The 12,620-nt window shown below is 42.7% G+C and overlaps 1 protein-coding gene across 3 annotated transcripts in view; it reads left to right on the top strand.

Annotated features, from left to right (window-relative positions):
- Window positions 1–12,620, top strand: part of LDLRAP1 (low density lipoprotein receptor adaptor protein 1) — a 71,848-nt gene that overhangs the window by 38,628 nt on the left and 20,600 nt on the right. For all 3 annotated transcript variants that reach the window (XM_088140939.1, XM_088140938.1, XM_025163509.2), the window contains exon 4: window positions 7,470–7,584. In XM_088140939.1, coding sequence (XP_087997065.1) covers window positions 7,470–7,584 — 115 coding nt within the window. The remainder of the gene's footprint in view (window positions 1–7,469; window positions 7,585–12,620) is intronic.

Here is a 12,620-nt window from a genome sequence, read left to right as displayed (position 1 = left end):
GTCCTGTCCTGGTGAGAAGAAACTGCCATGGCTCTTTTGGATTCCTCCAGACCTTATCATCTTCTGTGTGGACTTCAACTCCCACATGCTGGCTGGGGAATTCTGGGAGTTGAAGTCCACACAGCTTAAAGTGACCAAGGTTGAGAAACACTGATCTACATACTCTGTGTGAAGGAAACTCATTACTTTTGAAGGCTACTGGGATAGTGTTTATTCTTCAATATTAATAAAGATTCTGTGTGTCACTTAGGGTCCCTCTGTGGCTTCTTTTCTTTATGTTGTTCATTGACTGGATTAGGCAACTCAACTGCAGTTACAAAACTCAACCCTGAACAGCCTCGTCTGTTATAGGGAACAAAGGCAAATATAAATGCCTTTGTTAAAACAGCTTCAGGAAGACAAATGCAGGCCATACTGAAGCACAGCAAGCAGGTAATGGAAAGGAAGGGAATGTTGAATGGGGCTTTAGAAAGCCTGAAGATCCCGCTGGGTGGCTGGAGAGCCCTTTTCGTAAAAGGATCAGCCCCCTGATGCCAGGGATCTTGTAATTTCAAGACTCACAGTTCTCCTGGTTATAAGATGGGCATCGTCAGTTTGCCATGGTGCTTTACAGGATACAGAACAAGGCATCTCTATCAAGGCTGATGGCCTCTAAAGGATGACCTGCATCATGATGTCATTGCACAAGTGGTGGGGTCATGTCCTGATATCCAACGGAAGCAGTCAGTTTTTCATTTGTGGGAAATATATATACCCCCTCACTGCTTCCTGAGGACATTTACAGCCAGAGACTTCCGTGTGTGTGTGTGTGTGTGCGCGCAAAAGAATTGAAGATGGTGCAACGGCGCAATCCCAGAGCTACATACACACTGCATGTGAAAAGGTGGGTGGGGCTCCACTGCATGATTGTGGCACCATCCTGATTTTTGTTCACCCACGTGTACCACAGATGCTCTGACCACAGTCCTCTGAATTATATGAATTATATGGGACTTATATGAAGTATATGGGAAGATCTACTCCGCTTCATGGCTAAACAAGATAGAGGGCAGGATCTGCTCAGTTTTAGGATTTTACTTCAGCCCAGTCGATCCAATGAACAGAATCACACAAGATCCCTATGATCCAAATCCTCTTCTAACTACTGGTAGGGATACCAAAATATGCAAAGTTTCATTTTGTTTGGGTTCCCGTTTTTTCCAAACGTGAGTGCGTTTTTCCCCTGTTCCTCATTACTTTCTCCTAATGTGTGCATTTTTGTACACACTTTCATCCAGTATATTCTGTCATGCTGATAGGTGTATTTCTCCCAAGCATCTTTGTGCAAAATGCATTTTTGTGTGGGTTTTTCTATAATTTTTTTTTTTTTACAATTTCTGAATTGCATGGCAAAATATGGAAAAAATACATAATTACATTTAAGCTTGTGTATTGGTTTGGAAAGCATGAAATGGCCCAGTTTGCATTAAAGTTGAACAAACTTCTCTCCCATCTTTAAACCCAAACCTTTCTGGCTCTTGCTAGGCCCAGAACAAATTCTGCTTGTTAGATGCCATTTGCGTTTACAGTTCTCTAATGCAGAAAAGTGCAGTTTTTTCCAAGTAAAGGCTACATTTAGTCTTTGAGTGGCGAGCTGGGAACAGGGCTGAGAGAAACCCAAAATGGATTTAATTAAAGTTAAATAAAAATGGAGTAAATAGAGTTGATACGGTTATTCCTGTGTGTTAATTTTCCCCTTACGCACAGGTTGGAAGTGACATTTGGAGGCAGTTGGGGTGGGGTGGAGCCCAAGACTTCAAGTTGTACAGTCCTGTAAAGTAAGCCAGAATATTACAGATGGAGTTACTGAGGGAGAGACTTGCCTAAGATCATCTGGTAAATCCATGGTGAAAGAGAGGTTTGAGTCAGAGCATTCTGGCTTTATAGCTTTGTTTGAACAATTGTGCTGTGTCAACTTTGTAAGAATGTCAACCCTGACACAAAAGAGAGAATAGAGAAGCAATCTGTAAAGCATCTTCTCCCAGTTTGGATGCTTTCCAGAGGCTGGGACTTCAGCTCTCAGAATTCTCAGCAAAGGCCATGCTGCCTAGGGAATTCTGGGAGTTGATCCACCCATCTGGAAGGTGCTCAGAAAAGCTAACATTTATCCACAGTTTTATTCTTAGGTCTGAGAAGGAAGTGGTCTTGGACACTGGGCAGTAACAGAGCCAGTGGGATGTGGTGGTGAAGGTGTTGGACTTTGAGTGGGAAGCCCCAGATTCAAGTCCCCCCTCAGCCACAGAAGTTCACTGGGTGACTTTAGACCAGTCACTGTCTCTCTCAGCCTAGCCCAACTCACAGGGTTGACGTTGTAGGGAAAATTAGGAGAGAGGACTATGTACACCTTCTTGAGCTCCCGAAGGAAAATTGGGATATAAATCTAACAAATAAATAAATAAAAACAAATTTGTTCCAGTTTCTGCATTTTCTTGGATAGTTGTGGAAAACATCCTTGGAATGATGGGAGGTCTGAAATGGTGAGGATGTCCCTCAGACCATGGCCTAAATACCAGCTTGTTATCTTTGCACTGCTTTGAAGTTGCCTGCATTTGTTCTCTTGGTGTTTGACATTCATCCTTTTGGAAAACATTCCTTAATGCTCTTCCATCAGTTCCTCTTACCGTATGTATCAAGTGACATACAGAGTTGGAGTCAGGAGCTTCAAAATGGGCGATCTCCAAGTGAGCAAGAGCCTAGCTCCTCCTGTTGGATGCACTGCCTCCTAAGTTGCCTTAGAAAATAAATGCATTCTAAAGCAGTGCCATCCAAAAATTGGCAGGCAATAAATCTCTCCCTCCCACAACTCAGGGAACTGTTGCTTCCATTCTCTTCTTCTGAGAAGGGTTATCAGATTGCTAAGTGTGGTAGGTCTGATAAAAAGGCAATTCAAAAGATGCACTGACTACAGTACTTTAAAGTTTGTTGTGGCCATTCCAGAGAAATGAGTACTGAATGTTACCGAGTCATGCCCTTTATGCAGAGCAAAATTCTAGACTTTGGTCTGGCCCAAGCACCGATGGGTGACAAAGGATCACTAAGGCCAGACTGCTTTCCTAAGCACCTGGAGACCACTTCCTATGCAACCTTCTTGAGAACCTTCTTGTGCTCTTCTCCTATTCTGAGCCTGGACCAAAGATTCACACGACCTTTGGGTGGGGTAATGGTGGCTATGATACAGACAGTGAGCAGGCCTAGGACAAAGAAATGGGATGACAAAAATCCTGAATGAAATGGCTTAGGATAAATCCCAGAAAGAGGGATATGCTGTTTGTTCAGAAGCCAGCAGGCTCCAGTATTCCTCCATCTTTAGCTCTGGATGGGGTGGCACTGCCCCTAGATGAGCAGGTTCACAACTTGGGGTTCTCCGGACTTATGGCTGCTGCTTGGACAGCAGGTAGAAACTGTGGCCTGGAGGATTTTTGCCAGCTTTGGTTGGTGCTTCAGTTACAATCTTTTCTGGATCAGGAGGCTCTGGCAACCATAACTCATGTCTTTGTCATCTCAAGCCGGGATAGCCAATGCAACAGAATAAAGCCTGTCTTAAGCACACTGCACTGATTATCGGTAGAATCCAGATCCAATTTAAGATGTTGGTTATCACCTACAGAGCCCTTGATGGCTCAGGTTCTCCTTACTTCAGGATCACCTGACCAAGAAGGCAAATGGAGAATTCCCTCCCCAGTGAAAAGTCAAGGGGAGGGAGCCAGGAAAAGAGCTTCTCAGGGGCAGTCACCTTGCCTCGGAACAGGTCACCCCCAAGGTGAGAATGGCTCCTTCCATCTTGTCTTTTTGGAAAGCAGTCAAAACCAGATTTTTCCAAGGGGCCTTCAGAACAGGGGATGCAACTTAGTTGGAAACAGCCAACTCAGAGAAGGAATAGTTATTTAGTTCAGAGATAGTTGGGTTCTATTTAACTGATTTTAATGTAAATATTTCATTGCTATATGTGGTTCTTTCCATTTTGTCAACCAACCTAGAGTCTTAAGGAGTCACATCTAAAGAATTGTAACACTGACATTTATGAAAACAAAATTGACCATTTTATATGACTGCTCCTTCTCTATTTAATTGTTTTCCCCATCCAGCACATAAAAATTAGAATTTGGCAGAATTAAAGGAACTCTGGCCCATATCCAAGACATTATGGGGAGGATCACACACCTCTGCAGTGGAAAAGCCCTTTATAAAAGATCAAGATTTGTCAGTGTTGCTGGAGTTCAAAGCAATTGCTGTTTCTCTCTTATTCGGCCTCTCTTTTTAAGAATGAAAAATAATACTCCTTAGAAAGCAGCTGTTTGGGGAAGATGAATAGCTATTTGTTTTCCCTTATTTCCCCAAAGTTGTAAGATCTCCTACTAGAAAATTGCACTTTATCTGCTTTGATCTAATAAGCAAACTTTATGAATCTGTAGCTGAACCTTCCACTTTTTCTTATTGATAAAGCAAACTCTTACAACGAAAGTCCTGTGCAACGTTGCACAAAGCCTCTTATTAAATGTCGAAGTCAGCAACCGCCCAGCTTCTGCTTAAGCTTCTAGTCCTTTATGGTTGTAAATACCAACATGGAAGAAATGGCCAATGAAGATAACGTTAGAAACCAAGCTGAAAATGGGAGATGGATTTTCAGAGCCTCAATAGCTTCTCTCCCCAGGTCTTAAAACCATTAAGGCTGGAAGAAGTGGCCTTGTTGGCTCAAAGTGTGCAGAAGCCTGTGTGTCTTGTGCTCTGTGTATATACTGTTTTACTAAAAGCAACAACAAATCTTCAGTTAACGATATTAAGTGCCTAAATTTTGCTTTTGCTTTTGCTGTGGTTGCTCAACCACCGACGCTGGGAGATTGTTAAACTTTTTCTAAACATTGTAGAGGGGTTGAAAGGTAGAACTGACCCATCCTATGTGCTTGTCCCATTTATGAATGCTTAGCGTGCCCCATATAGGCCAAGTGAGAGCTCTCAGGGCCTGTAGACAGTTGTTTGGTTGGGGTCCTCGCTTTGGGGTACAGCCTTCCCACGGTGGTTCTGTTGGCGCTGGACCAGCCGTCATTCCTAAGGCTGCCAAGCGAGAGCTCTGGCACAAGGCGTTTGATGCTGTATTACAATGACCGATTGTACAAGCACTCTTTTATTGATGTTATTCTTCCATGGTTGTGTATTTGCTTTGTGTTTATGCATTCTTGTACTTTGTTTTTTATTATTACCACAGAGGAATTTAACAAAAAATGGTACAATGGTGGTAACACATTAACAAAGCATCATAGTGATTCGAATTAAAATTTAAGCAAAAGAAACAAAGAGAACCATATAGTCCTAATATACACGTAGCTCAGTCTTTAACATATTATTAAATCTAGACCTGGTAGAGACACTGTGCTCCATCTTCCATTATTACAATATGAAGACATTTCAGAAGGCAACAAAGGACGCCTCTCTTGGATCCAGTCTTTGACATCTGGCGTTTTCTTTCCACATATATACGATAGTTCTCTCTGCCCAACCCCAGGCTCATGAAATCTCTAATTCTGTATTTGGGGAGTATAATTCAACATCACATTTACATTTAAAACTGTGATGTTTCCCCCCACATTTATGTAAATCGTAAACTGCTTGAGTTGCATCAGGTTTGGTGGTGTGCAAGTGTGATAAATCAGTGGATGGTAAAAGGCCATTCCTGCCTTCAGAGTCGCAGGAGGGGAAGCGGCGAAGAGCAATGGGTGTCCAGGCGCCTATTCCCGTCACAGCGGCGTCATCCGATCTGAGCAAGGGGGCTCTGCTGCCTTTTAGAAGTCATTCTGATGGCTTTCCCTATTGTAAAGGAATGCAGAGTGCAGAGTTGGCCGTGGGGAAGGTATGAAAGAGCCATTAAGGAGACACTTGGAAAAAAGATTACACGGTCCAGAGATTGAAGGAAGTTTGAGAAAGAAAGTTGAAATCACCCCACTTTGATTTTGTTAAGAGCAAGATGGGACAGAGAGAGACAGGCTTTCAAAACTGAGGTCAGCCCTTCCATGTAGGCCAGGTCAAGAACAGGCAAAGCAAGGATGTCAGGAATGCTTTGCTGCTGTTATTGTTGTTTAGAACCTTGCAAGCCTGTTCAGGTTTCTCTCTGTCCCATCTTACGTTAAACAGAATCAAGGTACAGTTGTTCTGAATTTCTTTCTTATGTGTGCTTCTGCCTCTGGATTGTATAATTGCTTCTCCTTGACGGCTTTTTGATAACCTTCCTCAAGGTCGGCTCTACCTTCCTGATCAATAGGAAGTTGTATCGTTGGTTGGCTGATATTTGAGTCTAGAAAGCCAGATGCTGTCTCTGGGTTAAAATGGGTAGGCTTTCTGTTTGGGGGATAGTTTGGAATTCAGAAGATCCCGCTGTGCCAACCTCCAGTGCTGGGTAAATGCATGGGAATGCAGGCAGTTATTCAGATAATCAGCCCAAACTTGGCTAGAAAAGATCATGTTTAGAATTTTAAATGACACCTTAACAAGAAAATAAGAAAATCAACAGGTACCCAATTGCAGTAGTACAAAGTAGATATTATAGGTAGTCCTTGATTTACGACCACAATTGGGATTGGAACTTTTGTTGGTAAGTGATGCGGTCATTAAGTGAGTCATGCCTGATTTTATGACCTTTTTTGCCATGGTGGTTAAGTGAATCCCGCTTCCCCCATTGACTTTGCTTGCTGGAATCCCTTTGGGAAGGTTCCAAATGGCAATCACGTGACCCTGGGACACTGCAACCCTTGTAAATACATGCTGGTTGCCAAGCACCCGGATTTTGATCATGCGACTGATGGGATGCTGTGATGGATGTAAGTGCAAGGATCATTTGTAAGTCACTTTTTTCATCACCGTTGTAACTTTGAACGGTTGTTAAACAAATGGTCGTAAGTTGAGGACTACCTGTATATGCTTTGGCTGCTCAGCTCCCAGACTTGAACAGCTATGTTTCCAAATCATATTTAAAGGCAGCTTCATGCCAAACACATTGCAATGATCTAGAATGTTTGCTACTGCCTGATGTCTTTCTCATAATGAGTACAGTGGAGATGATTTTAAAACAGAAATTTTTAATCTGAACTCACCTTCAGAGCAGCTTACAAATCAAAATGGAATTGTATTTTTAAAAGTCACAGTGCAGGGATGAAGCACCATTATCCCTGATTTGCCTGAGAAGCTTTAATGTAAGAATTGTGGAAGGACTTCATGTCAGTGTGTGGTTAGCTGAAGTGGTGTGAGTCATTTTCTCCTCCCTTGCTGAATTCTTAACATGGTCTCCTCCCTCCCTCCCTCCCTCCCTCCCTCTCTCTCTCTCTCTCTCTCTTTCTTTCTTTCTTTCTTTCTTTCTTTCTTTCTTTCTTTCTTTCTTTCTTTCTTTCTTTCTTTCTTTCTTTCTTTCTTTCTTTCTTTCTTTCTTTCTTTCTTTCTCCCAGGATATCCTACTGTACAGCAGACAAAATACATGACAAAGTGTTTGCCTACATTGCTCAGAGCCAGCACAATGAGAACCTGGAGTGTCACGCTTTCCTCTGTTCCAAGAAGAAAATGGTCAGTATTTTTTATATACCTATAATTTTTATTAAAAGTTTTAAAAGCAATAATAACAACTAATACAAACTATAGTAGAACAAAGAGAACAAAGAAAGAAATAACAGAAAAAGCTAAAAGTGCAATAAGAAAAGAAAAAAGAAAAAAGGAGATAGATTTAAAAATATAAAGAAGTAGCTCCTGATATTCTTCACAGCAGTTATAAGTACAATTATATTTTAATCTCTCTCTCTAAAGTTACATCATGACTCTCTCCTTTCTTTAATCTATCCTGTCTAATCATCAAAACCATAAATCACAAGTTCATTGTTTCAAAATTTTATGCAAAAAGTCCATAAGGGGTTTCCAGTCCCCAATAAATGTAGATATCGTCCTTTCTCTAATGAAAGAATTCAGTTTGTCCACCTCAGCAACTTCTGTCAATTTCACCAACCATTCCTCCATGAGGGAAAGATGCGGCACTACCCACCATGGAAGAAAATGGTCAGTATTAAATGGAGAAGCCACTGATGTGAAATTTGTTATTTCGGCCATCCATCCATCCATCCATCCATCCATCCATCCATCCATCCAATTTATACAACTCAACAAGTAACTCTGGTCAGCAAACAAAATTAAAATAAAAACAATTACAAGCATTAAAAAAATTAAAATACGCAGCAGCTGAGAAAATATCCTATTCTGTAAGCAGTAATTCAACCAATACGTGGGTTCCTTGACACCCTCGTGTCCAGAACTAGGTCATTAGGGTCTTATGAAAGGCCAGCTGGGTTGGGGCCATCCCAGTCTCCGGAGGGAGAACATTCTGTAAGGCAGGTGCTGTGGCAGAAAAGGCACGTCTTCCAGGCCCTGCCAACCAGCATTCTTTGGCCAACGGACCCGAAGCTTGCCCATCCTGCCTGACCAGATCGGATGGGTAGAAACAACTGGGAAGAGACGGTCCCTCAAGTAACCCATCCCAAGCCATGATGGGCTTTAAAGGTGACAACCAGCACCTTGAATTGCACCTGAAAGCATACCAGCCACCAATGCAGCTCACAGAGTGGTGCTGTTACATGTGCTGAATAACCGGTGCCATTTGCTACCTGCGCTACCACGTTCTGCCCCCATTGAAGCTTCCAAATGCTCTTCAGGGGCAGTTCCATGTAGAGCACATTGCAGTGATCCAGATGAGAGGTCACAAGGGTGGGAGTGTGTGAGGGGATGGTTTGGGGAAGGCCGCGCTCGGGGAGATAAGCATTTCCTTAGCGCCCCCAGCAGGAGCGTGGGAAGGTGAGGAGGATGAGACTGGCACCACCCTAAGGAATTCGCAGTGTTTGCTTGCTGGCTTGGGAAGTTTAGATTCAGTCTGGCGAGATTCTGTCTTGTGGGTGAAAGCTAATAAATGCTATCAAACTAGACCTGTACTGTCTTGTGGAGTTCTTTGGGCTGAACCTGACATCAATCTTGCCAGACTGAATCTAAACTTCCCAAGCCAGCAAGCAAACACTGCGAATTCCTTAGGGTGGTGCCAGTCTCATCCTCCTCACCTTCCCACGCTCTTTCTGGGGGTAAGAAAATGCTTATCTCCCCGAGCACGGCCTTCCCCAAACCATTCCATCACAGAGTGACATGAGATGCAGTTCGAACTGGGCATCACAAGGCCTGCACCTCCTTGCAGCGGGAGTGACTAGAGTGTGGCAGCAAATGCCTCTGGATGGAGACTGCGAAGTGGATATCAGAAGCCTTGGATGTGGAAGATGGCGCATTCAGTGGCTGCTGGTCAGGAAGCCTAGAGGCTCTGTCCACAACCAGAGGCAGGGTTGCTTGGGAATCACAACAGAAGAGGTCTGTGGTCTTCAGGGCTGGCTTTCCCAGATGGCAGGATAACACCCTTGTCTCATCCATAAAACACCCTTTATGGATCTCCCTCCATCCTGACCCTTGCAGTAAGCTGTCCACTCCGATCAGCCATGGTTTGAAGGCTGGTAACTGTTGCGTATGGTATCTCTCCAGGGTTTCTCAACCTTGGGAGCTTTCAGATGAGTGGACTTCAACTCCCAGAATTCCCCAGCCAGCAAAGCTGGCTGGGGAATTCTGGGAGTTGCAGCCCACCCATCTGAAAGCTCCCAAGGTTAAGAAACACTGGTCTAGACTACACTGTTGGGGGCTATTTCTGACAGCTCCGTCAGCTGCTTTCCTGCTGTAACTGCTACATCTGAAAAGCAGTCAGCCTGGTATTTGGGGGCAACCTCAATGGCTGAGGATCCCTCCAGAGATAAATGGCGAGGTGGGAGGAAGAGGAAGCAAAAAGAAGATCTCTTGGACCAGGCTTCACACTAACACCAGGGTGTTTATTGCAGAAGCTTTTCTTCTGCATACCCTGAATATTTTTCCAGCTCAGCTCAAGATCCATCTGGGCAAGGAGCCCCCATTTCTCTTTCCCAGTTCAGCCTATAATGTTGTTCACTGGCCTTCTCTAGGGGCGGGAAAGGTTGAAAATCATCAGTCTTCCCAGATCCTTCCACCCTAACATTTCCCCATCAATACAAGGATGTTCATTTGGAGGGGGTTAGGTTTCCTCTGATTTGCTTATGGGATCAACCCCCCACCGCACTTGCAAAAGGACGAAAATCCTCCTCCCTGCTACTTGTGGTTTCAGCACGGCTTTCAAATGTCCTTGAAAACTTTCGCTGCAAAAGGTGTCTTTCCTCTCCTTTTTTTTTCCCCCCAGACAAAAAAAGGCATGCTAATTTGACATTATGGAAATATGAGGAGAGGGCGCACGTCTTCGGGGCGTGGACTCTGCATGTCTATTTTTCACATCTCCGCCATATAATTACTCTGTATTTTTAGCGCCTGGGCAATTCACAACATTATCTGGGTCTATTAAACTTGATTTGAAAGTGACAGCTGAAATTGTAAACAGCTGTGAAGAGTTTCATACTTAATTACCATATTTAAGGAGATGGTGTTTTTTTCCCCCCATCATAAAAAAGTGCTTTGCTCTTCCACCAAAGATTTAAATGGCTCTGACAAAATCTCTTCTTCCTTTCACGTCACACTGGCACAGGTACAAAGTTTGCCTCTGTTGAAATAGCCTCTCCCCTCTGGTTTGTCCAGCATGTCTGCTAGATAACAGGTGGGAGGTTTTACAGATTGGAAGGAAGCTAAATTCAAGCTTCTCATGAGCATCACACAACTGGATTTTGGGGTTGGTTTATTGCATCCATTAATTTATAAGAAAACAAAATGTGTGTGTGTGTGTAAAATTCTCTACCTATCTATTTATTTGTCATAACTTTCTTAGAGAGAGCTCCTATCTTAGGGTGAATTATAGTTCTTGTTCAAATGTCTTGATAAGCCATAATTTTTCTGAGTTCTGCCTGGTACCTATTATCCAAGTACACAATTGTGTGATGCTATATTGCTTTCATTTGGTTCCTCCCCCTAAAAAAAAAAAAGGAAAATATGTGATTCATTTAGCATTTGACCTAGACCAGGATTCTTGGCTTTTCTTTCCTAACAAGTTAAAATCTGAAATGAAGAACAAGTTCTGGGTTTGCTTGCACAGCAGGTTAAACAAACCACAGCTTTCAAGCTATGGTGGCTTCTTTCAATAAAACAAGCTGAACTAAAGGCAAACACACCATGTTGTGTCTTTGCAGAAAGCATGAATGTTGCCACTCTTTGTTTGATTATTTCCTTAATTGCTGGGCCTTTCTGTGCCACAACGTTTATTCCAGAATTGTGGAATCTCAAATTGATTTTTGCACTGCATCTATTGATCAGCAATTTGCAGCTTTGGAACTAAATGCTGCTGACCCATGCTTCCTAGCTAGAAATATATGGGGGAAGAAGAAACTGTAATCTTAGTCCTGTGCCAACACGTTTTCTTTTAGAAGTTGACTAGAGTCTTTGATCGACCTTTATCTCAAAAGGCCTTCTAAGCTAACTAGATGTGTAGATAAAAATGGGCGCCGCTTTCTGGATATTTTGAAGTACTAGTTGCCCTGTGAATGGGATTTATATTTGGTTGCCATGTTTCCATACCTCCACCCATTTAGGGAGCAAGGGAACCCCAACATTTGGAAGGATTCTATTAGGAGGGGCTAACTCCCCAGTCACCACTAGGAGGGTTCAACCTGAACCCATAAACCTGAACACATGGAAGTAATCCATGGTTGGCCACACACACATATGTATAACTAGACTCCACGCTCCAAATCTATGACGAGGTATTAATAGAGGTAAGAAGAGAAGGAAAGAAGATAGTGATATCAAAAAAAAAAAGTATTTTCAAAAAAATGACCTGGACTAGGCCAAATAGAGGTTCCAGAGCTTATTTGCAAAATATTTTAGGTTTTGCCTCATTTCATAGGAAAAAAAGGCTCTTTTTAACACTTTAGGCCATATGGAAGAGCTTATCTGGGGAAGAACCTTTGAATCAGAAATTATGGAGTAGCTTAGTATGCTGGATGTGTAAGGTAGTAGAACCCAGGACAATGCCAGGTAACACTTTGCAACACACGAACCAAGAGAATTAATTTCCTTTCGTTTCAGAAATTTGTATTCAGTATTTTCTAGACTGACAATGGCTTATAACAACTTACTGAAGCACAATAAAACTGCACAGTAAAGAAAAGTAGTGGAATACAGTATACTACAAGGGCAAACCAATAATATCTAACATCTGAGTAAAAATAGCAGTTGTTCCCTAAAGGCCTCTGGAAGAGCTGTCTTTAAAAGCTTTCAGAAGGCCATCACAAAGTGGATCAATCTAACTTCTAGAGGGAGGCTGTTCCATAACACAGGCTCCATGGTAAAGATGCAATTACTTTTTAACTTCAGCCCTTCTTATCTCATGGAAGTAAGATACCATGACTAGCTTCTCCTGGGAGGACCTCCTTGAATGGGTCAAATCTGTTTGGAGTAGGTGGTCTTGCAAGTACCTAGGTGCCCAGCCATATAGGACTTTATAAGTCAAAGCTCACTTTGAGTTGCACCTGGAATCTTATTGGTAGCCAAAGCAAAGCCCCCAGGTTAGGCATAATATC

This window comes from Python bivittatus, unplaced genomic scaffold (assembly GCF_059951505.1).
Source record: "Python bivittatus isolate LINGU-HERP-01145 unplaced genomic scaffold, Pbiv_v1 ctg000250_np1212, whole genome shotgun sequence".
Lineage (NCBI taxonomy): Eukaryota > Metazoa > Chordata > Lepidosauria > Squamata > Pythonidae > Python > Python bivittatus.
This window is presented reverse-complemented; position numbering and strand designations above follow the sequence as displayed.